Source organism: Macrobrachium rosenbergii, chromosome 37, assembly GCF_040412425.1.
Source record: "Macrobrachium rosenbergii isolate ZJJX-2024 chromosome 37, ASM4041242v1, whole genome shotgun sequence".
Lineage (NCBI taxonomy): Eukaryota > Metazoa > Arthropoda > Malacostraca > Decapoda > Palaemonidae > Macrobrachium > Macrobrachium rosenbergii.
The window spans coordinates 30084367-30111440 of record NC_089777.1 but is presented as its reverse complement, the minus strand read 5'-3'; the positions used below and the strand labels follow the sequence as shown (position 1 = coordinate 30111440).

Sequence of the window (27074 nt, the reverse complement as noted above, 5' to 3'; positions counted from 1 at the left end):
AATATCAATAATAATATTATTATTATTTTACATTTATGTATGTACATATATATATATATATATATATATATATATATGTGTGTGCATGTGTATATATGTGTGTATATATGTACATATATATAATATAAATATATACATTATATATATGTTTATACAAATATATATATATATATATATATATATATATATATATATATATATATATATATATATATATATATATATATATATATATATATATATATATACCCTCACGCACACACTCACATACACACAGTTACACATATATGTGTATATGTCAGTATTAATATATTTATTATTACAAATCATTATTTTCTATTCCGTACGCTATTTACATTAAACAGTCTATATATATATATATATATATATATATATATATATATATATATATATATATATATATATATATATATATATATAAAGCCTATGTATTATCACAACCAGCATCAATAACATTAGTAACAATACCTATCGATGGAATTATTTATACTCGCTGCTGTTCCTACAACCGTTAAGCTGTCATGCCAAATTCTTCGTTTATTGGGACAAATTTCAGTATTTTCAATTAAAAGTTTGTGAATTTGTAAAAACGGGATCCAAAAAATTAAGAGTAAGGTGCATATAAGGCGACGTGCGTTTGTGTCCATCACGAAACGGCGATGGAGATATTGCTCCTGTTTAGCTACTTCCTTTTAGCCGCAGTAATTTTCTTGCCAGAGGAGAAGAGGCAACGCTCAATGAATCAAGTAACCTCACATCCTGATATGAAGGGTCTGGGAATCAACCGTAAACGGAAAAACAAAGAAGAATGTGGACAACAAGACCCAGTCTGGACCAAGGAGAAGAACCATGAAATCCATGACCTACTGGTCGAAAACGCCCGTTTGCGACAGGAAAATCAACTAAAGGATACAATTATAGATGATGTCCAAAATCAACTTTCCAGCATGTACTGCCAGCAAGAGCGCCTTGAAAAGGAGTTGGTTTATTTCGAACAAATCTGGGAAGACGATAGAGCAGAAAAATTTCGTCTACATGACAGACTTGTCTCACTACAAAAATGCCTCAGCATCACTGAAGAGAGGCTGGAAAAGACAGAGGCAGAAAACATAGCTCTCCAGGAAGAGCTTGCAGAAAGAACCAAGCTAATCGAAAAAGTGGAAGATGTGAACGACAGAAACTCCCATTTAACTGAGGAAATATCGAGTCTGAAACTCCAGCACATTCAATATCAAGCTGATTTAGGAACTTGGAAAACTAAGTGGAAGGAAGCACATAGCCGCCTTGTTGGGACTCAAAGAATCCTCGCAAAAGAAAGAAGAAAAAATCATAACCTGGAACATCTTCGAGGAAAAGTGATGGACCTTAATAGACGATATCATGAGAGTGAAATGTTACTAAACCAAGTGCAATTCAGGATGGAGCTGCTTGAAGTAAAAAACACTGAGTTACAAGAACGCGTCAATGCGCTGAAACAATGGAGGGCACACATCCTTGGAGGGGTTAACAGTGCCCGCGGATGTGATGGATTTTAAAACCCCAACATATTTTGATAACCTCCTGACCTACGTCGAAAGTTTGATCACTTCCTCGATAGTTTGGTGTTCAACACGATCTCGATAGTTTGATGTTAAAGAAAAATTCAGTTTCTCCACATCTGACTTGAGGGAACACATGATAGCGACGTGTTCTCCAGAATCTAGCTCAAGCGGTGCAGCTCGGGATCAAGTACGAGGACCTCGCCCGGGAGACCGCCAACCAAGAGACTTCAACCTACCGCAGTCTGGCATTCGAGGGTTATCCTAGGGCTGTTCCACGCCTCCGGCAACGCCGAGGAAGGAACATTGTTACCTAGAGAAACAGATTTCGTACGCCCGCTAGTCGATGACGTCATCTCTCCCGGTCAGTCCTCGCCCGCCCGCTGACATTACAATGGCGCATAAGTTTTTGTGACTTCGATCAAAAAAATACTCGGAATTTTTTAACAAAAAGAATATCAGTTGAAAACATTATTTTGTTGTTCTTTATTATTCGTTTTATAAACACAACTAAATAAAAGGGTGCTTCATGTGATATGCGTTTGTATTACCTTGAAAAATTTTGTTACATGATTTTTTTCATTTTCTTTACTCTAGTTCTAGATATGCTATCTGCCCTACTCTTAATATTTCTATTTAAATACCTCATTCCGAAAAAATACTTATTCTTGCAAAATAAATTACAATTTCACTTGGTAAGTCTTTTACTGCCAACTGAAGCTCAAATACCAGTTTATGGATACACCCTTTTCCGTCCCTCAGTGTTTCACCATGAACTGCTTTAAACACAATGCATCAGCCTTAATTGTTCAATGAAGGTTTCTGATGGCTCAAATAAATGTCCTCTGTTAACTGTTTGTATCCAGTTTTTCTCTGTGGTTACAGAACTGGTTGTCCCCCCTATTTCAGGATATTTGGAAATAAATTTACGCACAATATATCCCCCTATATATTTTAAGGATTCGTCCTCTATCACATCAGCTGTTTTCTGAGGTAACTGGGTCGTAACAGAAAAAGAATAATCAAATTCCTCAATCATGTTGTCCTCTACTTCAATATCAATGTCTTTGAACAAAATACTCGTTAGGCATAGCCTAGCTCTAGTGCTAACTCTCTCTCTCTTTTATCCCCATCATCTTCTGAAGGATCATTCTCTCTGATCAGTGTTTCGCCAGCAATACAAAGAGAATCATCATTCTGTGAACTAGAATTGGTCTTACAACTAAACAGCGTGGTTCCTTTCCCAAGCAAAAATTATCTCAACCTATACTTGAAGCTTAACGCATTTGGGTGTTCATGGCAGCCATACATTTGTCTAATAGAACCAAAAAAATGCTCTACGCAATCTTGGTTGAGTCGTCTGGTCATAATGTAATCTAAGTTGTATGCAGATCTTAGCAATGTGTGCAGTCCAATTAAAGATTTACAAGATAAAATTATGCCTTTCTGGAAATTAAACATGCGACTAGAATTGGCTCTTACTTTCAGTGTACTCATCATGTCTACCATCTTATCTAAAATGCCCTTCTGATAGTCTAATTCTACGCCAAAAGCATTTTTAGACTTCACATCACCATACATTCCACAAGTGTTCATTAAATCAAACCAATCATTTACTAACTATAAAATCTGCTGTCACCCGCCAATTTTGGGACAAAAGCAAATTTTTTTCGCCTAGAAACCGTATACTATTTGCACAAGTTTTGGATAGTAACTGAGCTGCATACTTTACCCGCATTCTTTGCGTCCCTGACACATTAAGGTGCATTTCATTAAGTTTTGGGGTCAATGTATATTCATTTTCAGTTTTGGTTAACATTTCCTTTACACTTTCTGCTGAAATAACTTCACCTTCTTTCGTGCAGAACCCATAATCCAACAAATTATTTCGTATCAACTTTATCAGGTGTGGTGGATCAGCAAAAGTGAATATGTCTCTGTTTGCACAAGGATTTTTAAAAGAAACTTTATTCTGCAAGGGATTTATCCCCAAATTTTTCCATATTCTTGAGTTGACTGGCCATAAGTCATGGACAACATCCACAACACTTAACCCTACCCTCTCAATACTTGTTATCAGGTCAAGCAATATATTCTGAACATTGGACTCGTCAAAATTATAGTACACTAGCTGTTTACATTTTGCGACTAAACCTCTTAACATAATTACTAGAACCTTAACATGTGGCTTGTACAGCACATCATTTCCTTTGTCATATACCCACTCACGAGAAATACTTATTTCATCTAGGGAAAGGATAGCAAGTTTTTCCAAGGGGGTCATTGTTTCTGACTTCGCACTCATTAAAGATAGAACAGAATTCAGTGTACCTGGTTCACATGGAAAATGTTTTCCTCTTTTATGCATACAACTTTCACTGGGTAATGGAATACCTACCACAGACCTTAGGTGCTTATAACACCTAGGGCTTAAACTTCGCAAGGTAAGTGCTTCGGATATGTCATCATCTGTCCATAAGACTCTCTTTTGGCTAACCAAAGCTTGAATTTGTGTTTTACTAAACATAGGCATTAAGATACGCTCTAGCTCCTTAATTATATCAGAATTCATTGCTTCTCTCAATTGCTTATTCTCTCTTTCTAAAGTTTGTATCCGTTGTTTCAGTTCCTGTTGTGAAAGTTCTCCAATTTCGTAGTTATCATTATCTCCTGAAACTGAAGCCCAGCTATCTCCACCTGCTAAGGTTTCATTTCCATCACAAAGCAGTTTGCCTATTTCCCTCTTTCTGCTACGCTTAGTTGCCCTATCTTCTCTTCCAGAACTTGCTGCTATTATGCCTGAAATATCAGTAAACCTTGTGTTATTAAATGTCCTGTCTAGAAAACCAGTTCATTTACCTATGCAGGTGTGGGTGTTGTTTTATATACTCAGGTTGCTTTCCAGGCGTAGGCCTAACTGGATATTTATTTCAGACAATATGCACAGACATTACCTGTTTCATTTTAAAAAACTGTCATAAGTGTTAAACAAGGAATTATAATATTTTGCCAACTCATGGTTAATAGATTATGAAATCATCTACAAGTTGCTTTCCAGACGTAGGCCTAACAGGTGTATGCTTTCCGCCATTTGGCCTCATTCATCGGGTAATCAGGAATTGTGGGAGTGTCATGACGTTTATGACTCTAGCTCCTTGCTGGCCCTAACGCCCATGGTTTCCGGAACTCCTAATGCTCCTTACAGAAGTTCCGAAGTTCCTTCTCATGCGGAAGATATTCTAGACAACTGCATTTTCACCATTGCGTGATGAACCTAGTTGCAGGCAACTGCCGAGCGAACACCTAGACAGACCAGACTCTCTAAAGCTATGTCTACAGTGTTTCTTTCAGCTTGAGAAAGTCAACCTGTAAGCTTTACCAGGTCAGCTGGACATATGGAAGTCGGTGTCGTAAGGAAGGTCATTTCATTTGCCATAACCAAAATAGCTAATTTTTTCTTATTCCTTCAGAAACGATTCTTTCGTTTTCCGGTCAACTTGCAGTACATTTTTCCATCTTCCCAAAAATTTCTAATAGTAAAGATCTTCTATGATTTATTACGTTCCTTAAGTTTAACGTCCGTCTTGAGATTTCGTGAGATTTGTCAGAAGTTCTAACGTATAAAATTAACTGAATATCTGAAAATGATCAACTGAATATCATTTGACAATTTCTTAAATAAATCGAGCCTTGCTTGGGGGGGGGGGAGTTTTGTAAGGGACCGCATTGCGATCCTACGGGCATGTGTGGGTGAATCATCCAACAGACAAAAACAAGACAAAGCATCCTGCTTTCTCTCTCTCCCTTCCGTGCGTGCGTCAGCTGGAGGGGACCACTCGAAGGAACGCAACTTCTACCATACAATATTTCTGTCTGTTTCTCTCTAACCATTGTTGTCTCAATTCAGGTACAATCACCACTACTTGCATTGCCATTCAAGCATTCTAATCGTGTACTCATAATGTTCCACCGAATCTTCTTTGTCAAACTGTATGTTTCTGTTTGTAAAGACGCCAAACGTCTTGCCATTTCACATACATTATGCTACTGCATTGTATTCATTAATGTCTCGAATCTCATGCAATGTCCATATGTGGAATTTCCTGGCCTTTCCCTTGATATATGTTTTATCATTGTACGTTTATTATGTCTCTCACAATCGCCATCTGTTTGTCTGTCCACAAGCACAGATGTCCAAAACATTATCTCTGTTTTGCCCTGTCTGTGTGTAGAAACTACTTTGCGGCTTGCACCAGCCAATAACAACATCGAAGATTCTGTAAATTTATTCAGTAAGGAACCACCAATAAACTAGACAACATCCAGCCAGTATGTCACTCAACACCTTCCTTACAGGATCTCTCCATCATTACTATAGATACTGGGAACTCACTAACAGGAAAAGTATGGTTTCCTCCAACAATGACGGTCTCAGGTGCAAAAAACACGAGATAACCTAGCACTCAAAATGATATAGGGTTTATGGGTTTCCCTTGAAACTAAGTAGGCAATCTAAAGTATTATTGACAGTAAGGCTCAACAGCTTAGTTAGGCTAGAAATTATTAATTTTAGTAATACTAAAAGTAATACTTTAAGTATTACATTAGCCTCAACAGTTAGCCTAAGTTAGGTTATAAATTATTATTGAAAGCATGTCTCAACAGCTAAGGCTATAAAATATTGACAGTATGTCTTAAGAGCTAAGGATATATATAAAATACTATTGAAAGTAAGCCTCATTAGCTAAGTTAGGCTATAAAGTATTACAGTGAGCCCCAGTATTCGCAGTCTTACTATTTGTGGATTCTGTGGAACATATCTACCTTATTCACGGGAAATTCGCCCATTCGCTGTATTTCTCACTGAGAAATATTCACTAATTACAGTATTTTCATATAATTTTCATGACTAAATGCACTTTTTGTGATAAAACTACAGGTTGACCATCACTAATCCGGCATCATTGGGACCTAGAGGTGCCGGATTAGCCATTTTGCCGGATTGGCCATTTATTAGGCTAGAATACACGAAACACAGTAGCTAAGCACCTCATCCTAGAATTAAAATATCCCATTAATCACTACAAGTTGGTTAATAAAGAAAAGACAATTATCAAATACAGGTAGTGCTCGAGTTACGATAATTCGACTTACGATATTTCTGAGTTTACGATGGGATTAGTAATTAATACAGATACGAAAATATTTAGGAAATATTTTTAGATTTCGCGCAGGCGCAGAAAGCGAGAGAGACCAAACAATTCTTTTCTTTCCATCCATCTCTTTATTCCATCTGCTAGTTAAAAAGTAAAAGAGAAAGATAAAAGTATTGTTAGTAACGTTATACTCTTGCGTAAATGTGTACAGCCATAAACAACCGAACGGGAAACTGTTGTTTTGCTAATAATCGTATCAGATAAACAACCATCGTATGGTAATACACAATTACTTAGTTATTTCAAATGACCATCGACTGAAATATTTTTACGGTAATGGAGAAAAGACAGGGAAATTACTGCTACAGTAACTTTATGTTGCAAATGAAGCTGAGAAAACACTATTCAAGCTGCTAATACTGTAAAGTCACCAACGGCGCCAGGATAGTGTTTGAAATGACTTCCCGTTTTCTTCAAGCTTTTTACGCCTAAAATAGGTCACATTTGTTCATTTTTACTTTATGGTATTTTGAATGAGAAAAGTTTCTTCATTCAGGCATCAAGGGAATATTATACTGTATGTTTTGTATTGTAATTTGTACAGTAATTGTTTATTGTTTGACCTCAGGTCACAGTCAATTCCATTGTCTCTCACGGCCCGGCGTCAGTGAAGCCTGATCTGTAATAAAACAATATCTGCTGTTTCTTTGACATGACTACAAATTAGCGTGCATCGGCAACATGGATGAAACTGACTGTATATAAATAAAACTGGAGAGAATGTACTTTAATCAAAACTACTGGGCATGAAAGAATACAAATTACTACTGTTTTCACACCGATAAAAGATAAATACGTAAAGCTCGTATTATGATGAAATCAAGAGAAAATAGCGAACGAAATCTTGATTTTTTTTACTCAGAAAAAAAAAAACATGCCCCCAAAACGGCCAGTCGCGATTCCCGCAAACGTCATATATTAACGAAAAAATAGCTAAATTAATTTCACAACGAGACCTATTTAAGTTATATTTCGACTTAAAAACACTTGGTATAACGAAAAATATCCTTGTCCCAAATAAATAAAGTATCCATATTCATTTACGCTAACTAGAAGCAAGAAACGCGCTTTGAACTTGGTTAAATGCGGCGATATCGATTCCCAAAACAAAACATTGATTGCAATTTATAACACAAAAGCAATATGAGAATATACGCAATTAGAAACAACGTAGTAAAGCATAACATTTTAAAAGATCCATGAAAAAGATGCACATTCGTTATGTTGATGTTTGTATAATACTGTTAATATGTGAATAGAGTTCAGTATAATGTAGGCTAGGCTACCAGTTTGTTGATGCAGCACACTGCGCCACCAAATCGAAGCGGCTGGCGAGCGAGTTAGCGCAGCGACCCGGGAAATTTGAAAATTAGTGCGGAAACATTAGAAATTACTCTAGCTGAAATTTGTGCCGGATTACTGATTGTTCCGGACTACTGATTGCCGGATTAGTGATGGTCAATCTGTATTCAAATACTCAGGTATAAGCATTTTTATAGTTTTTTGTGTTTAAACTATCAAAATAGGCAGTTCTAAGTGCTTTTAGAGAGGTTTTAAGTATTCGCGGATTTTAGCTATTCGCGGGGGGGTGCGGTACGCATCCCCGCGAATACGGGGGGGTTTACTGTATTGAGAGTAAGCCTCAACAGTTAAGTTAGGCTATAAAATATTATTGAAAGTAAGCCTCAACAGCTAAGTTAAGCTATACATTATTCTATTCCAAGAAACATGGTGTCCTGTAAAAAATATATATATATATAGCTTTTCTCTGTATATAAAAAAAAAAAAAAAAACATATTTCTCACATTATTTCAGTAAAATTTTCCGTGGAGCTAAGTATTAGCTCAGCATTGAGTATTACCTTGGAAATTGACTTTTTCTATAGTATTTTGGTTGCTTATCAAGAATTTGCCCGTTATTTTTTGTCGGTTGACTGTAATTAACACCAGAACTAATTATATTTTTGCTACTGTGCATGCATAGTGTTATAGGGGAACTTTTGGTGGTAGATCTAAGTAGTAGCTCCGCAGCAGCGATTTCCTTCTAACGTGACTTTTTCTACAGTTTTTAGGGCATTTACATTCAATTTTTGTCGCATGAATGTAATTAACCTGTAATTAACCCCTGAAGTCCATCCAACAAGGGATTTCCATAAGCAATCTTCACAAGACAAAGTACGTCTGTTTGGAACGGTTCATATCCCAGGTAATTCTAAGCCGGCTGTCCGCGGTGAGCTAGACTATGGCAATTGACGTTTTTCTATGTTATTTTACTTGCTTTACAAGAATTTAAAGTAATATTTTGTCGGCCGGCCGTAACTGAACTGTAATTGGCCTCTGAAGACTACACAACTTGAATTACCTAACGCGGGGTAGGTTTAAGCCGGCATTCCGCGGAGAGCCCACCACCCCCCTCCACAGCTAATACAGCAAAATTGTAACCAGTAAAAACCCCTACGGTAAGTTAGGTTGGTATTTTTAGGGGTGTTTACTGGTTATAATTTTGCCGTATTAGCCATGGAGGAGGGTGGTGGGCTCGCCGCGGAATGCTGGCTTAGACCTACCCCGCGTTAGGTAATTCAAGTTACGGCCGACTGACAAAATATTACTTTAAATTCTTGTAAAGCAAGTAAAATAACATAGGAAAACGTCAATTGCCATGGTCTAGCTCACAGCGGACAGCTGGCTTAGAATTACCATATCCCATCCTGCAAGTGCAATAACTTGTTAACGTATGGGTACCGCCACGCCCCCGAGCCAGTACTAAACACGGCGAAGGGACATCCCATTTGGCCGACAACAAACAAATGCACCGCCAGTATCGGAGGCCCTAAAAGTGTAGAAAAAAAAAACAGTTTCCAAGGTAAAAACAGGCACGGAGCAAATACTAAGAATTACCCTTTTGGTAAAGTATAATCTCACCTGTACTGCATCATAGGCCTATGCACCCTTTTCTATAGTACAAAAAGTTTTATTAATAAAAATTATCTCCATGCAGAGCTCTTCCTTGGAATTACCAGGCCACATTTGAACGTTTCAAGCATACCGTTTAAGTCTCCTTAATATGCTAAATGCGAAAATCATACTAAAATATAGCGCACTTACCGTTACCAAGATAGGCCTATTCATCGTCATTTGTTTATGGTTTAACTCAGGCTACATTCACATGGTGCTGATACTACACACTGAGCTTATGCACGTGATTGTGGTAGGCCTACTGACCGTAAGCGTACTCATTTTCACGTGATTTTCGAATGCAAGTTGTTCAAAATAAATCAACTGTTGATATATTGCCGGCTGTCCGCGGTGAGCTAGACTATGGCAATTGACGTTTTCCTATGTTATTTTACTTGCTTTACAAGAATTTAAAGTAATATTTTGTCGGCCGGCTGTAACTAAGCTGTCATTGACCTTTGAAGACTAAGCGACTTGAATTGCCTAACGCAGGGTAGGTTCAAGCTAGCATTCCGCGGCAAGCCCCCCACCCCTCCATAGCTAATACGGCAAAATTGTAAACAGTAAACACCCCTAAAAATACCAACACAACGTACCCTAGAGGTTACAATTTTGCCGTATTAGCTATGGAGATGGGGGGGCGGGCTTGCAGCGGAATGCCGGCTTTGACCTACCCTGCGTTAGGTAATTCAAGTCGTGTAGTCTTCAAAGGTCAATGACAGTTTAGTTACAACAGGCCGACAAAATATTACTTTAAATTCTTGTAAAGCAAGTAAAATAACATAGAAAAACGCCAATTGCCGCAGTCTAGCTCACCGCGGGCAGCCGGTTTAGAATTACCGATATATTCCTTACCATTGATACTGTGTGAACATGGGTTCTTCGATGTAGGCCTACATGCAGTTCACAAGTCTGCATCTTTCTCCATCCTTTAACACTATGGTGATCGGATAAGCATTTCAAATAAACTGTGATACTTTATAAGTTTATGCACAATTGAAAAATGTTACAGACCGACAATTTCGGCAAATAATCGCATTAGCTTAATTCACTGCTCTTACAAGAGGTTAAAATTTGACACCACAGTAAGTAAAACAAATGAGACTCGATGTTAACAAAAATAAAAATGAATATCCTACTTCTCATAGAAATTACCTTAAGTCGAAAATAAAAGTGGGATAATAATTTTAAGTTGGTAAATTTATTATTATTATCCATGCTTTTTGGCACCCATATAGTGAGTGACTGCAGTTTTTGTAGATAAAAAAAACACATTGGTAGTTTATACTTCTTTTGAAAAGTCGTTTTAGGAAATAACTACAAAAGCTTCTCTTCTTTCTGAAATGTTAATAAAAAAAGGGGGAGGGACTGATTTATGAGTCATTAATTTACGTTGTGATAAAGAGGATCATGACGCAAAAATGAAATACACGTAAATAAATGCATACAGTACATAAGAAGAGACATTCAGTTTAACGAAGGACATGGCCAAGATATCTCCATTTCCGTTTCATCATTACCTTATCTAAATTCGCACTAAATAAATTCTGTTATTTACTTTCTCTAACAGCTTTATTCTTAAATCTACAAAAGTTTATACAATTCCACTATCATATGATAATTCATGTATGTATTAGTATGCATTTTCAGTCTACTTGATTTCCAAATCTTATCAGCCTTCAAACACTAAATTCATTGTTATGGAATGAACATTTACTGGACCCAACATGGTTGTTTCGATCGGACGGCACATTTTGGTGTGGTGAGATGGCTGGTGTGGACTTCTGAAATGTTCAAACAACTGAGACAATCTGCTTAATTCATTTTATCCATTTCTTATACACTTGAACCCAGTTATCGGATAGGCTAAGACGGGCACCGAAGAGATTTCAAACACTGTACTTTCCTTTTATGCTTTGCTTTATATAGGGAGACTTTATGCAAGAGGAAAAAGATAGTTGACTACAAATGCAAGAAAAACCCCTGATACAGCAGATATTTGGAAAACGGAAAATGGGGATATTTCTGAAAAGCTCCGACCACAAATAGCCTACTAAAATTCATGACTGGAGGTCAACGGTTAGATCATACTGCAATATGAAAGTTGCTGAGAGATGTGGTGCCCGGAGGTTGGATAGAGACACGGTTATAAAAAAAAAAAAAAAAAAACTATACAGTCTGAGTCACATGAGAATGGGGAGAGAAGCAGCTAAAGGTATTAACATTGCAGATCTACAACAAGCAATCTTATGGCGACTGAGAAAGATCATCACAAAAACCACAGGAACTGAGGTAACAGTAAAAAGGCATTATTATGCTCATACTGAAGGTGTAATGGTAACACCAGTAAGATTAATTTATGGTGAACCAAGGGATACTACTATAACACTCCCTATGTGTAATTTGCTGGGAAACCAGTGTCTGTACCAAGAGAAGGAATACATTGTCTTTTTATTTGGCACTAACCCTAAAGTCTTGTATGCACTTAATAAAGAAATCCTACTCACATCAGCAAGACATCTAGCTTTTGATGGCATAGCCCACTGTAATCATTTTGAAAGCTGTTTGTCCATTTGGCACACCTGCACCAGGTCACTAATGAAATGTTAACACTTTCTGTACATAATAAAGCCAACATTTTTCTGCTGCATTCAGGTTGTTGGTCATTACTGCAACATTGTTCAAAATTATCAAATACTCATGGGCATTTTAAAAAGATGATTGTTAGTGACCAATTCCTTCCAAAGATAGTAATTATAATATAATAAATAAATATTACATTCATTAACAGCATCCTTTTGGAGAAAAGAACACTAATATATTGCAATTTCTTAAAACAACAGTGGATTTAATCAAGAATTTTTTTAATTGATTTGTATCAAATTTATTTCATTCCACACCACCTGCCATTTACACCAAGAGATGATCCAGGGTTTGAGATGTATAAGTACAATAATGAGAGTATATCATAAAGATATATTGTAAGAGTTGAGAGGTTGAACAGCAAGATAAAAAAACAAAAACCACAGGAACTGAGGTAGTAAAGGCAATGTCATTTGACTGCAAATGCTGACAGTGCACCAATTTATCAGTCTCTTCATTGTTACTAATGAAATGCATTGCAAACATTGTTCTGCTTTCAGGGATTTTAACATTTACACTCATGGGCTCAGATGATAGTGACAATTTGTTGAATGAACACTTCATTTATTGAACAAAGTTTTTAAAACAATTTTGACCTCCTGTCATTTACTGAAGATGATGGGTTTGAGATGTACAGTACAATAATAGTATATCACTAACAGGAACAGGTACTGTTGCTGAAAATTAAAATTTTCTATGCAGGATTTTAACATTTAGTACATTTTGAACAAAGTTTTTAAAACAATGTTGAAGAGAATGAGTTTGACAATTATAAGTTACCTTTCATTCATGGAAAATATTGCACATAACCTACTCCAAGTTGCGGCTACCTTCATCATGCTAAGTGCAGGGTCTAGTAGATGGCACTAATGATTTAGTATCCATTATCATTATAGCTGGATAGTTTATTCAGAACTTTCAACTTTTTGTTTCCTCTGGTCCCTATCCACTTCAGTATCTGACTTCTTTAACTTTTATCACTGAAATTCTCAGTATCACTTATTCAACAAATCCTTCCCGAGAACCCTATGGAAATGTGATTCTTTACATTAAAAGAATAAATTTACCGAGTGGATGAAATACAGATTTCGAAGTTTGACAAGCTCTTTCAAGGATTTATTTCCAAACCCTTGACATTCTTCTACAACTGGTTACTCACGGTTTTCTTCTTCTTTCTGGGATTATGTTCTGCAAGATATACATAAAACACCCATGTCAAACAAGCTGGGTAGTAAAAAGTTCTTGAAAGGTACATTACATATGGTTAAAGGTTGTCATTTTGCCTTCAGCTGGTGGTGTTACAAAAGGAGGCCATCTTATATGTGAGAAGTTCCAGCAGTTGCCAGTAACAAGCCTTTGGTTCCTTTCTCCTTACAAATGTCAGCATCATTTCCTTTAACACCTAAATGAGTTGGAACCTTACAATAGTCAACAATGATACATTCCTATTTGTGTATGAAAATAATCCATTGAATAGTGGGACCTTCAGGGCAACTTTGAAGGGCTCTAGAACTAAAACTTACATTTAGGAGGTGGCATCTTTCAAACAGTTGCAACTCAAATTTTTTACTTGTGCTGTGGAAATTATTAAATATGTATGGAACTGGTTTATTTCACTGACGCAATGGAGACCTGCAGCTGTCAGTATAACTTCCGTGGTGAATACTTAGAGATATATCATAGTGTGTTGCTTTTGTCAAGGATATTTTATAACATTTTTGGACAGCCAGCACATGCGAATATTAAACTCTTTTGGCTTTCATTGTGAATGAGGATTTACAAATTTCCCTGTCAAAATGCTTGGTATACAAATACACACAGGATCCCCAGCCTTTCATTATGAGCTGATACTATGCTCTTCAACATGGAGTCCAACACTGCTGTACATATGGCTTCCATATTCTTAAACTGACTAAACAGCCACTTTTTCCAGTACTATTTAGGTTGATGCGTTAGCTCTCCTCCTTACACGGTATATTATGTTAAATAATGAATAGCTTTTTACTTCTGGTTATTATAACTATAAAGTAATGTAAATGTTTGCTTTACATTTAGTGCAAGACTATACACAAAAATTTGTTTGAATAATGTGCAAGACTGCAATGCTTTCTATTGTACTTTTCTTCCATTATGCTTGGTGTTTTTCATCTAGCTGACCAACTTCTTAAAATTTATCTTGCTTCAACTTTTTACTCCTATACAAGATGTAATTCTCTGGGTAAGCCCCACTAGTGTTAAAGCAAGCTATTAAACGTGCCTGCTCAATATTAGTGTCAGACAATGACTGAACCTGAAATACAAGCTAATAAAGGATTAAGACAAAACTTTGGAAGACCATTTCATTTGTGCTTTTTATTTATGTGTTAAAAAGAGAACTTCATAAAACTGCAACATTGATATTCACAGGTATTATCACTATCCTGTTTTCTACACATTTTCTTTCAAAATACGTAAGCATAAAAAAACCTGGATATTATGACATGCTAGTTTATTGTAAAAAAATAATCCTAGAAGAAATTTACAAAGAAATCACACATTAAGAAGCAGAACACTCCCTGCTCTTCCATTGTTCAACACAAAACTCCACTTCATACCACACAAATTTTCTGTGTCCATGAAGTAATAAAATAAAACAATAAAAGTCCAGAGCATGATGAATGACCTGCTACCATTTAAGCACCAACAATCGATAAATATACAAGGTCTGCCAACATTATGAAGCATATATAAACTATGCAGCGATTAATTTTGCTCGTATTGTAGATACGTTAAAATTATAATCTCAACCCTGAAAGGCATGATTATTATGAGCAAGAATAATTGAAGCCAGTCAGCAAGCTTGTCATGTCTTACTGGTACCGTCAACAGTCTTTGAAACTGAATCAAGCTATAGTTCAAAAATTAAAAAAAAAAAGTGTTGGAAAAAAGTGCAGTATTCTGATTCAACTGAGTACTGTATTCCAATTTCCAATTGTTCACCCACACAAAAAAGTAACCTGCATTTCCAGAAGCAGAGGATTGTGTTGACAACCTCCAAGAATAGAAAAGATAAGGGATACACATCAAATGGAATTTATTCAAGACACAATGATACTGGCTATTGTTCAACAACCAGAGCAAAGTGATTGAAAAATTGGTAACTCGGAAAATGACAGATAATACAAGATTCTCCAGACAATACACAAGTTACACAGTGTGAAGTTACTAAGTAAAGGTAGTTCCCCAAGATCATTTCTACGGAGGGAGTAATGGTGATTACAATTTAGTTACTTGCATTTCTCTTTATACATCCTATTATATACAAAATAGTGGACTTCATTATGAATGAGTTGACACCAGTGTGAATACTTTGGCAGCACTGGTTAAGCATGAGGCAGAATTCATCTAATGGATGAACCAACAACTGAATGAAGCTTTCAGCATTAACAAAAAAGAAAGAAAAAAAAAAATGAAATTTACATGAACATAAAATGCTTTATATGGACAAAACGGTTCACTGCTGACACGCTGGATTAATATGCTAAGGGTGCTCTGATACAGAGCAACTAGTTTGGTTTTCCTCCTCACAAAGTTTAGCTATAACATATTTGCTAGCATCCTTTTAAATAATATATTGCCGACTCCATTTCCCATGTAACATTAGTTAATTTGGAAAAAAAATGTAGGAAGTCACGGAATCTGCATTTTAAAGAAACATGATCCACATCCCAAATCAGACGACTGCAAGATGATATGGAATGTTAGTGACTGCTATCTGATACATATATTTTCACTACTGCAATGCTTCTCAAAGGTTATTACAATCACAGTGTGATAGAAAATTCACAATAGCTCTTCCATTAACCAGTTTTTGATCTTCTACATCACAGGATATATCACCAACATTTAATACATTAAAGACCTACAAAATGTGGAGCATATGTGAGATTAATAACTCAGCAATGAGAAGGATTGCTCTATATAAGTTGTATGAGTGACAGGAACTGCACTACTAGTGCAGTGGTAAAACTAATTTGCCTTATAGGAAACACTAAGATTCACGATGACAAGGCTTAATGTAATGCATAGTTTTTTGAGATTAAAAAAGAAATATGAAATTTCAATGAAGTGAATCACAGTAAATCATACAAGACAAGGAAGCCTTTTAATTTTTAATTTCTTCATAATAATGTTCATATATGGAATTATCTTTCCAACAAAAATCTGAGCACTAATCTTCACATTCCATTCCTGCATCACTTGGAGCAATCTTAAAACGTATAATAAATATCACAATACTACTTAATTTTACAGTGAACTGGGCCAGTACCACACGTACGCTTAGTGTAGGAATAACGCATCTGGTTGAAAATGCTTGGAAGCCGCTAACACTTGAACGGCAAGAAGCAGCTTTGGTTTGTGGTGTTTGCGGCCCGCATTGAGCTATATGCATTGCTGTGTGCAGATGCCATTATATATTCCATGTAAGCCAACTCTCAAGATGAGTATTCATCATATCATGATTACAAACCTAATTCAATCTCTGTACTGATAACAGTATAATCTGCATTATTCTGCATTATTAAAATAAAAAAAATTAAAAATAATAAAAAGCAACTCCAGTCAAAACTGATCCAGCCATTTGATACTTTTATGACTACCGACTAGGATAGGAACTTACATTCCCTATTCTTTAAGTTTTAACTTATACAGTATCGAAAAGACAAAATGCAGGCAATCATATTGCTATGCAAATGCTGTTAGTAACAGTTAACTTACCTACTACATAAAATCTACACACACCAAAAGAGATGAATTCCATACTCTTCCCATATCTTCTGTGATGTCCATAACAATTCTATGTTAGTTGGTAAGTTTAACCATTGAGTGACCACTTCGTTTTTTATGTTCAACAGATATTATGACTGGAGATCTTTACTTACAACATATAAATGTCAATCAATGCAAATTGCAAGTCATCAGTACTGAAGTCCAGCAGGAAACACTTTCCGTAACAAAATATTGTTCATCACCTTGAGTCAATGCTAAATTTGCAGTGGGTTAAGTGTTAGCTTTTCTCCCAAATCTCAGTTTAAACCAAGATTGACTTACAGCTGTATTTAATAAATAAAAAAAAGTTTTGTGACTAATAAAAACAATAATTTCAAGAAGTTTTTAACATTGTGGCTGTATAAACTTATGTACACAGCCCAGTATGTTATATATGGATGGATTCTTCTAATGATGATTACTGCTGTTGACGTCGTGACAGCTTTTCTTCTTCTTCCAGCTGAAGTCTTAGTTTCAAAACACGTTTCTGTAGCTGCGTCCACCATTCCAAATTTTCTAATACCACATCTTCTAGCTGCTGGGTGTATGCTGAAAAGTAAAGTCCTAATCATCTATCTGCCATTACCATATTTTCCTTCAGTGGTCTAGTTAAACCACCTAATATTATAATAATAATAATAATTATTAACAGAGAAACAAATACACAGTTACGTATGGATACAAATATATTTAAAAATAAATCTATACAGTGAGCTTTCAGGAATCTGTTTGATTCCCTTTTGAAGGAGAAACAAATCCACAGTTATGTACGGGTACAAATACTGTACAGTATATTTAAAAATACATCTATAATTTGGCTTTTGGGAATCTGTTCGATTCCCCTTTTCCAAAAGGAATCAAACCAACTCTCGAAAGCTCTCTGTATAGATTTATTTTTAAATATATTTGTACCCATACATAACTGTGGATTTGTTTTGCCATTTCAAGACCCAGGCTCCTATGAGTATTTCTTAAGAAGAAGAAGAAGAAGAAGAAGAACCTACTAAAGTTATTTGCTCCAAACCATTAAGTTGAAAGTGTGAAAGGACAAAAAGCAAAATTATGCAAAGACGCACATTAAATATACTATAAAATAATTCATCAATGTACAGAAAAGGTACAAAGAAAATGAAGGGTACAAAACCACACAAGCACACACACACACAGAGAGAGAGAGAGAGTTTCAAAAATGCCAGTTGATGTCTCTGAGTCACACAAGGGCAGCATCATAAAAGTAGAGGCTAGAGAGCCTACAACATGATGTTAGTGCATAATCCAAGGAAGGGAAAATTCTGAACTCATCCTCCTAACTGAAACTTACAATTAAATTTACCTGAGAAAGTCCACCATCCCCTTAACTGATTCTGATCGCTATAGTTAATCCATCCATTGTTACTGAAGTTCAAAGCTCTCCAAATGTCCACTAAAACTTTTGTTAATTTCACTTTAAAATCGAGGAACTGTCTTCACCGTAGTACTATGGATACTAATGTCTATAATGCTACTACAGCATTAATATCTACAGCAGGGAGGACAATTCCTCACTGTCACAATAAAAATCACAGAAGTTCCGAGAATGGCAGTGTACACTTTTGATGCAGTGTGCATGTATGTATTTACTGTATATTTTTCTGTCATTCTGCTACTTGCCTCTTTCACATTACTAATAGGTTTTGTGGAAAGTAGTTTGACAATTTACATGGGCATTTTGAGTTTATTCATAATACTGGACAAGAAATAAAAATGAAATGCATTTGTAAAATATCAATCTTCGTTGTTCTCATCACCTAACAATGTACAAAAAACTTCAACTTACCATCAACATCATAGTCAACCTCATTTGTCATCTGATAAAGAGGAATTAGCATTTTGTCCATTTTGTCTCTGTGAGTAAAGTATTGTCCATGCAAGTCAACTACTTCTTCCTCAGCTTCTTGCAGAGCACTCATGGCTACTTGGAAAGCTTGCTGATCTGCACTCATTTCATTTTCCTGCAAGCAGAGGACCTCATTATGATAAGAATAATTCAAGTCAGACAAAAATAAAAAATAGAGCATTTGCATGCTATTTGTGTTATATTGTAAGGGTCGTGTTGAGAGAAAGCATAAATGACTACATACTCTAAGTTTGAGTTCTACTGTATTTAGAAAAAGTTTTTTGAAGAATGCAAAGCTAATACGTATATGCCAGAATGGTGATGTAGTCTTCACTGTTGTTTTATCAATTGTGAACTAAATTTATTTCCTAATTTACAATAATTGTGACAATGGTAGCTCCAATGCTAGAGCAAAGTTAAATTCTGGAGAAAAGACAAAACCTGTCACACAAAAATCTGATATAAAAATACTTACATTAAGGGATGACAGCCTGGCATAATCAGGATCACTAGTACCATTTTCATTGGGTTCTTTCTCTGTTGGAGTTTTACCTTCTTGACTGGATTCATCTGAAACACCCAATTCCTTTACGCGGTCTGCATATCTGAAAAATAATGACATACTTCACCGAATTGTCTAAAGCTATCTCGATGTGTGCTATGAATTCAAATCAAAGCCCAAGTAAAAGATGTACTGATCAAAATGATGTTATTATATGACCTATTACATTATAAAATAATCATTTACCATGGAAAAGGAGGTAGAGAGTTTGTTCCACTCCTTATCACTGAATTCCAGGTCCCAGTAACCGAGTATCAGTCAATTTTCTTATCTTTAGTTTTTCTCATATTTCATAATTATTCAACTTATTTTATCAGAAAATATCTGGAAAATTTATAAATAGAACTATGGACACTTTCAATATATCCACAACCAATGTACACTACAATTAATACAGATGAAAGAATGTGTAAAAAAAAAAAAAAAAAAAAAAAAAAAAAAAAAAATCCACAAACTACACATCAGAGCTGTGAATTTTATTATTATTATTATTATTATTATATTCAGAAGATGAAACCTATTTATATGGAACAAGCTCACAAGGGCCACTGACCTAAACCTATTTATATGGAACAAGCTCACAAGGGCCACTGACCTAAAATTCAAGCTTCCAAAGAATATGATGTTCATTAGGAACAAGTAAGAGGAGGTAAAGGGAAATACAAAAAGAGAACCTACTTATTAAAAAAAATAAATTAATAGATTAATAAATGGATAAAAATGTATTAAAATGCAAGGAGAATAGTATTAGGGCAATAATGCATTGCATCTTCGCTTGAACTTCTCAAGTTCCAATTGCACAACATCCTTTGGGAGGCTGTTCCACAGTCCAATGGTGTGAGGAATAAAGGACCTCTGGAACTGAGAAGTTTGACATTGAGGCACATTTACTGCATGTTGGTGATGCTGTCCAGCGAATCTGGTTGCTCTCTCTCGGCAGGTAAACGGGATCTGGGATAAATTGTTTAAGTGAAAGATCTGTTGAAATACAACTTATGAAAAAGTGACAAACAATAGACCATCTGTCTACGGTCCAAGTCATAACTGCTACTATTAGGAAACAGACACCTACCACCACAAACCACTGTATCTAAAAGATAAATCTCTGGCAGAAGCAGGCATCCACACTGGAGAACAGTACTCTAACAGCAGCACAGTCTAAGGTAACCTAAGGTCAATTACAAAAGTAAAATATACAACAAACCCAAGATATAAAGAAAAAAATTTACTGGGACAGAAGATTAGCAAAGCAGAAGAATTGAGTGATAAAAGTGCCAACTGTTTATTAAACAATATATTGATTTGCACACTGATGATGGTAGCTAGGTTCTTAACATCCCTTTGGTCCAACCTTTTACTTTTCCTTTATTTTTTTCTCTCTTCATTAATGTCCAACTTCTTTGACTTACCCCAATTTTCATCTTTCATTTGACGACATATCCTAGCAAAACTGCAAGAATAAAGAATGCAATTAGGTGGTCTCAAACTAATTTCTAAAATCAACCACCTTCATATCTGTGCCATTCCAAACTTTTCCATGGGAATATGTGATAAAAATTTGAAAAACAGTCTGTCATGAGAAAGATAGAAATCCAAATAAAATCCATACAGCATCCCACCATTTAAATGACTGCAGAGCAGAGGCTAAATGCAACGCTAATTATTAGATGGATGACCATGGTGGTTTTTGTTTTTTCCCCTCTCCCTTGACAATGGATCTCAATATAATCTAATCTTTGAAGGTTAACTTGAAGAGAGGTTTCTGGAGGATCCAGCCATTAAGTCATGAGTGAGTCATTACACAGCATGTAAATAAATTTTTAGTATTTGTAAAGTATTTAAATGAAGGTAACATTTCTAGACAAACAGGGCTTGACTGCAGAATTTTTCTTAAAAATAAGAGATGGAAACTGAAGCAAGAAGCTCAACTTAAAAAGCTGGGAGGGAAGTATATAAGAGTAAAAAGTAAAGGGCCAAATGAAATAAAGCTATTAAGAGCACAGAGATACTAAATGAAGCCTATAATACACTACAGGATGTGTCCACATGGGATAATATAATAAAAAATCTGATAAGGAAGAAATCCTACAACAGAGCAATAAATAAATTAGAGCAGGGGAAAGTCAACTTAAAATTTATAAATACATGAGTACTAGGGTTTTGTAGCTTGAGAGCCTTTGCTAAGCTCACCTTCACCAAAGGATAAGCCTGTAAAGTTAAATTCAAGAGTGCAGACAATGACTCATATTAGAAACTAATGTGCACTTTACTGAAATAGTAGAACAAGGAATCTTGGCAAAAGATTGAATTTGACTGTACATGTGATAAAATCTGACACTGAACTATTTTATCAGCAACAGATTACTTTTCAAACTTTGTTGACAATTATGTGAGAAAAGATGCAAAAATTTGCCAAAATTGAATACCTTCAACATTTGATACTTTTGATTTAAATATACAGTAAACATTTTCCTACATGACAACTATTAATGACACTCATTATCTGAGTATAATCTACCGTTTGGGGACCAACTATAATGAGACCCTAAAAATATAAGTAAGATGCACAAAACTATGATAAATTTCTTAAATAACCATATCACACTCTTCCTATTCTATTTTCCTGTTAATCACCACATAATAACCTTATAGGAGATAAAAAAAAAATCAAACTCATAAGGTTGAAGGTGACAAATCAAAACCTTCATAAAAAATTGAACAAAAATGACTCCCAATATTTCTGGGATCATCCCATTACAAACCCTATTAACATCCTTACCTAAGTGTATTGAGCGTATGTTCGCAGCAGCTCATACCGGGACTGATCATTGCAATCATGCAAGTTTTACTTTTGTCTCCAATAAAGGAATCCCTAAGAACTTGAGTTAGCTTTGATGCCCGGAATGGTAAATGCGCTCCCTTGCGACCCAAGGCACGGATACATTCCTTCAGTGCAAGCAATGACTTGTTAATTTCGGCACCTTCCATTCCTGTAAATAAAAGATGCAAAGTTTCTACCTTTTGTTCATGAAACTCACCAGAACTGAAAGTGGTCTGGGCAAATTATTAAAATGAGAACAGTTGGTCTGTAGGTATGGCAGTATCAGGTCAAAGATCAGTGTGAATAACCCAAAAATTTAAGGACAAATGGGCATTTATAAAAACCTAATCTAGATGAATATCAGGTTCCAAAATTTACAGAAAAGGGGCAAGATAAATCTTACTCTAAATGGAAACTCAGGCAGAAGGTAAAGAAGAGGGGAGAAAGCTCACTGCACATCTAACCCTACTGAGAAAATACCTGGCATAAAGCTAATAATGAAAATTAATATAACACGAAAATTAAATTATGAATTAATCTGAAATCCTTTCCTAACTATAGTGAAAACAAAATGACTACGAGCATGGATGTCATTAGCTACGTTGCCAAACTTCTTCCTGACTTATAATCCAACTACAGTTAACCTACACCCCTCAATTTGGGGTTCTTTAATCCAACATAAAATCCTACTTATCCCTCCCATGGGCTGCCCAAAAGAAACACTGTTCTGGGACAAGGCTGACTTGATTTATAATCTGCCATCACTTAAGGAGCCATTAATATTTTTTTATCGCATTGTATAACTTATTTTCATCAGAGTCTAGGCTAGATATTGGGCATTTGTATAATTCATTTAGAAGACTAAAAACTACATTGTCCTTATCCTACCCAGTCATCAAGACAGTTTAATGTATGATTTCAACTTCATTTATTGTAATTTTGTTTACTATAAATCATCCTCTACTAGCCATCAAATTTCAGTTCTTTCGCTCATTTTAAATTTACGTTTAGATATGCAGAACAAGTGTCAAGCTGTTTACCCTTTTTGACCTGGTATAAGGAAAATGTGGCAACATTTCTGTCACATCTATACAATATCCCAACTCAAGTCAAGGTTTTATGAATTACACCTGAGAAAAGTGGTGTCTAAAAAGTACTACATATTTGTCAACTGGCACAAAAACATTTCATATCCTGTTCTTGTCCTTGTCCTTAAATAAATCTGAACTAATCACCCGAAACAGAAAGAGAATCAACCTGAACCAGCCAAGATTGCTATACTGTATAAAATATAACATGCAATCGAAACTGACAACACTTACTTGTTTGTCTGTTGGCACTGGAAGTGTCAGCTCCTCTTTCATTACCTGCCAAGTCAATTAGAGAGAACTTGCCATGTAGTTTGAGTGCCTTTTCTCTGTTTCTTAAAATGATCTGGAAAAAAAGATAAAACAGTTATAGGTACAAAATGGGGAAAATAAATGCTCGATTTTCTGGTTGGGGGGAAAAGAGGGACAAACTCAATTTTACAAGTTTGATAAACAGTACCTAACAGAAATTAATTTACTGATGAGGAAAATCAAAGCAATTATCACGTAATCTGGATAAGAGCCTTATCAATCATTGTTCAGTGCTTCTGAGATGATGACTGCAGATGCTATACTGCTGATACAAAAGTGAAGTTTATGGCATTAAAGGAAGTGATAATGTGGTAATTATTGTTGCTGTGCTCTAGATGGGCTAAACAAATTACTCGATTTCCCATACGGATGATTTTTTTTTTTAAGAAATCTTCATTAATTTGTTTCCCCCAATGCAATCCTTAAACAGCAAAAAATTTTTCTGATATGAGCATCATACAAAACATTAAATACTTTATATACAACTGTACAAGATTCTCACAGCTCACAGAGAGAGAGAGAGAGAGAGAGAGAGAGGCACCCAGAGTATATGGCACCTTTAATCTCATATTTCACATATATTAGCCTTGCAGCAGTAATAAATGCCAAATTCTAACTAAGGTTTAATCAGTTTTAGTATTATAATTAGATGTAGGACAAATCATAGTACTGCATAATTGCAAGAAATTAAATACAAAGCACAATGTAAACTTGCCTGGAAGACAGCATGGGATCGAGATGACTGGTTATTTGCAGCAGTTTGACCAGATGTCCGAACTTGGGAACCTAAGCTGATAAGCTTCAAGACATCGTCGACCGATTCACAAACACGCTCTTGTAAGCCAACAACTTGTACAACGTTCTTACCATCTTCTAAAACTCTTAATTTAGCTTTATCATTTAGAAGATCAAAAACCTGCAGATAAAATGTTATTTATATTATTGAATCCCATACATTTCAATATTAATCAATTTATGAGTACTGTACCTGTACTGTAATGTGCTAAGTGACCAAACCCAGAAAATAATAAACAGATCTCAAAAGACTTCTTACTTATCAGCTGCATTATGATGGTTCTTTGCTATGCTACCTGTTTAAGCATGACACATTTTGGTATTAGCGATGGACCTCTTGAATGTTCAAGTATGGGTTATGCTAAAGGGTATGTTACTTAGCAGAAGGCCAGAACCCTGAAGCATCTAAAAAACTGAGGGTCTACTATAAAGAAACATTGCAACCAACATAGAGTTACAGTATTGTATATAGATATAAAATATGAACTCACCTTGCCACCATAAATCTCAAAGAAGCTTGCTGATATCTGAAGATTCAAGCTTCTGTACTTAGGACTCTTTTCATACACAAAAACATCTTTTGCTACCATAGCATAAACACCTTTCGCACAATCCTGGCTTTTTCCTTGGAAATCTCCACCCATCGTGTGCGTCTTACCGGATCCCGTTTGGCCATATGCAAAGCAAGTTGCCATTCCACCTTCAAAAATAGTCTGAACTAAAGGTCTCGCTGTGTACCTGAAAGATAACAAGAGCAGAGAATGAGGAGTGTACATAAGTGTTTTTATTCTATATTGCCTTTGTTATTCAACTGTTAAATTGTAAAGTGTTTAGTAGAAACTCAGAAGCAAGAGTAAAGTTTAATTATTTTGAATTTAACAGTAGCACTCAAATATTGTACACTTTAGGATTGTAAAAATAACTACATCAAGAGATAATGAGGTGAAATGTACCTAGACAATGAGAATTCCATATCTATTACATGATCCATGTCAAACACACACAATCATTAATGTACTACACAGAATGAAAGCTACAGAAGTACACGACCTAGCGCAACTAAGGATGGAAGAATAGAGGGAATAATCTGGCACAGATTACAACTAAGGATGGAAGAATAGAGGGAATAATCTGGCACAGACTACAAAATCTATCAGATTTAAATGCATTGGACAGTCAATATGAATACATGCAAGAAGAGACGGAGCGTATCCTAAGTCAAAGTGCATTACCTAGAGCACTTTCTTTGGAATAGTTATAGGCTGTCATTTGGTAAAATGAGTAGTGTAAACGGGACAAACAAGCCACATTTCTACTCTCTTCAGGTTTACCTATGAAAACACTGAAAAAACTAAGTGAAATTTGGAACATACAAAAGTGAAGACAAAGAGGCTAGGTATACTCTACACAACTGAGGCAACAGGAAACTACAATATATTTATCTGGGGCTTACATAATATTTACAGACAGCAAAAATTCTTAACATTTCACATGCAAACTGCAAAACAATCATAAATGGTAAAATAAATTTAAGTATTAACTACCAATTTCATACATAAATTCAACATTTCTCTTCCCAGCCATAGAAAAAATTTGAAGATACCCAGTTAACTAAATTCAACTCAAAATGCTTACACAACTGGTGAAAACCTATACAGTATCTGCAAGGTCCAGAACATACTCATATTTGATTACAGTAATCCCTCAATTATCTGGAACTCATTATTCAGAAAAACCAGACTCCAGGGACCAAGGCCCAAAGAAATATATGGAAATTTTTAAAAATTTGATAAAACTGCTCTCCAATGGTTGACAATCCCTCTGCAGCCTAATGAAAATGTTGTGTTTTAAACTCCTAAACAGACTGAGAAAGGGTATTGGGGGGTGGGGAGGCCTGGAGGAGTTTCCAAGGTAGGGGGTGGGTCAGATGACTGGCACCATGGGAGAGGAGAGGCAGTAAGACTGTATAGAGGAACTCTGGGAAGGGGTTGTTTTGGAAGGTTGGTAGAGCTGGGGAGCAGTTTCTCTGGCTGGGAGCTGGTAGGGATGCAGTGCATGATGGGTGAAGATGGCTGGGTAGACCCGACTTAACTCAGCTTCTATGGTTTTGTTTTTATGTTTAAGATGCAGTAACTAATATTTTATTAAAGGATATTAAGTACTGAGAGAGAGAGAGAGAGAGAGAGAGAGAGAGAGAGAGAGAGAGAGAGAGAGAGAGAGAGAGAGAGAGAGAGAGAGAGAGAGAGAGAGAGAGAGAGAGAGAGAGAGAGAGAGAGAGAGAGAGAGAGAGAGAAAAAATAAATGACGTATGTTTACATCAAAGAGATACAATAACACAAACGCTCCTTCACTATTTAAACTTTATGCTACACAAACTATATTTTTACTGTACTTTCTCAATATTTTTATTTTCAAGAGATAAACAATATCAAGAAAAGT

The 27074-nt window shown here is 35.7% G+C and overlaps 1 protein-coding gene and 1 long non-coding RNA gene across 19 annotated transcripts in view; both read right to left on the bottom strand.

Annotated features, from left to right (window-relative positions):
* The window catches only part of LOC136825449 (uncharacterized), a 73514-nt gene extending 62791 nt beyond the window's left edge, over nt 1-10723 (bottom strand). The window contains exon 1 of the long non-coding RNA XR_010849344.1: nt 10585-10723. This is a non-coding gene — a long non-coding RNA (uncharacterized lncRNA). The remainder of the gene's footprint in view (nt 1-10584) is intronic.
* Nucleotides 10724-14704: 3981 nt separating this feature from the next.
* Nucleotides 14705-27074, bottom strand: part of Klp10A (kinesin-like protein 10A) — a 128301-nt gene continuing 115931 nt past the window's right edge. For all 18 annotated transcript variants that reach the window (XM_067081907.1, XM_067081908.1, XM_067081912.1 and 15 more), the window contains 7 exons: nt 25127-25373; nt 24556-24756; nt 23763-23874; nt 22399-22609; nt 19533-19662; nt 18998-19172; nt 14705-17730 (listed from right to left, as the gene is read on the bottom strand). In XM_067081907.1, coding sequence (XP_066938008.1) covers nt 17600-17730; nt 18998-19172; nt 19533-19662; nt 22399-22609; nt 23763-23874; nt 24556-24756; nt 25127-25373 — 1207 coding nt within the window. In that variant the 3' untranslated portion in view covers nt 14705-17599. The remainder of the gene's footprint in view (nt 17731-18997; nt 19173-19532; nt 19663-22398; nt 22610-23762; nt 23875-24555; nt 24757-25126; nt 25374-27074) is intronic.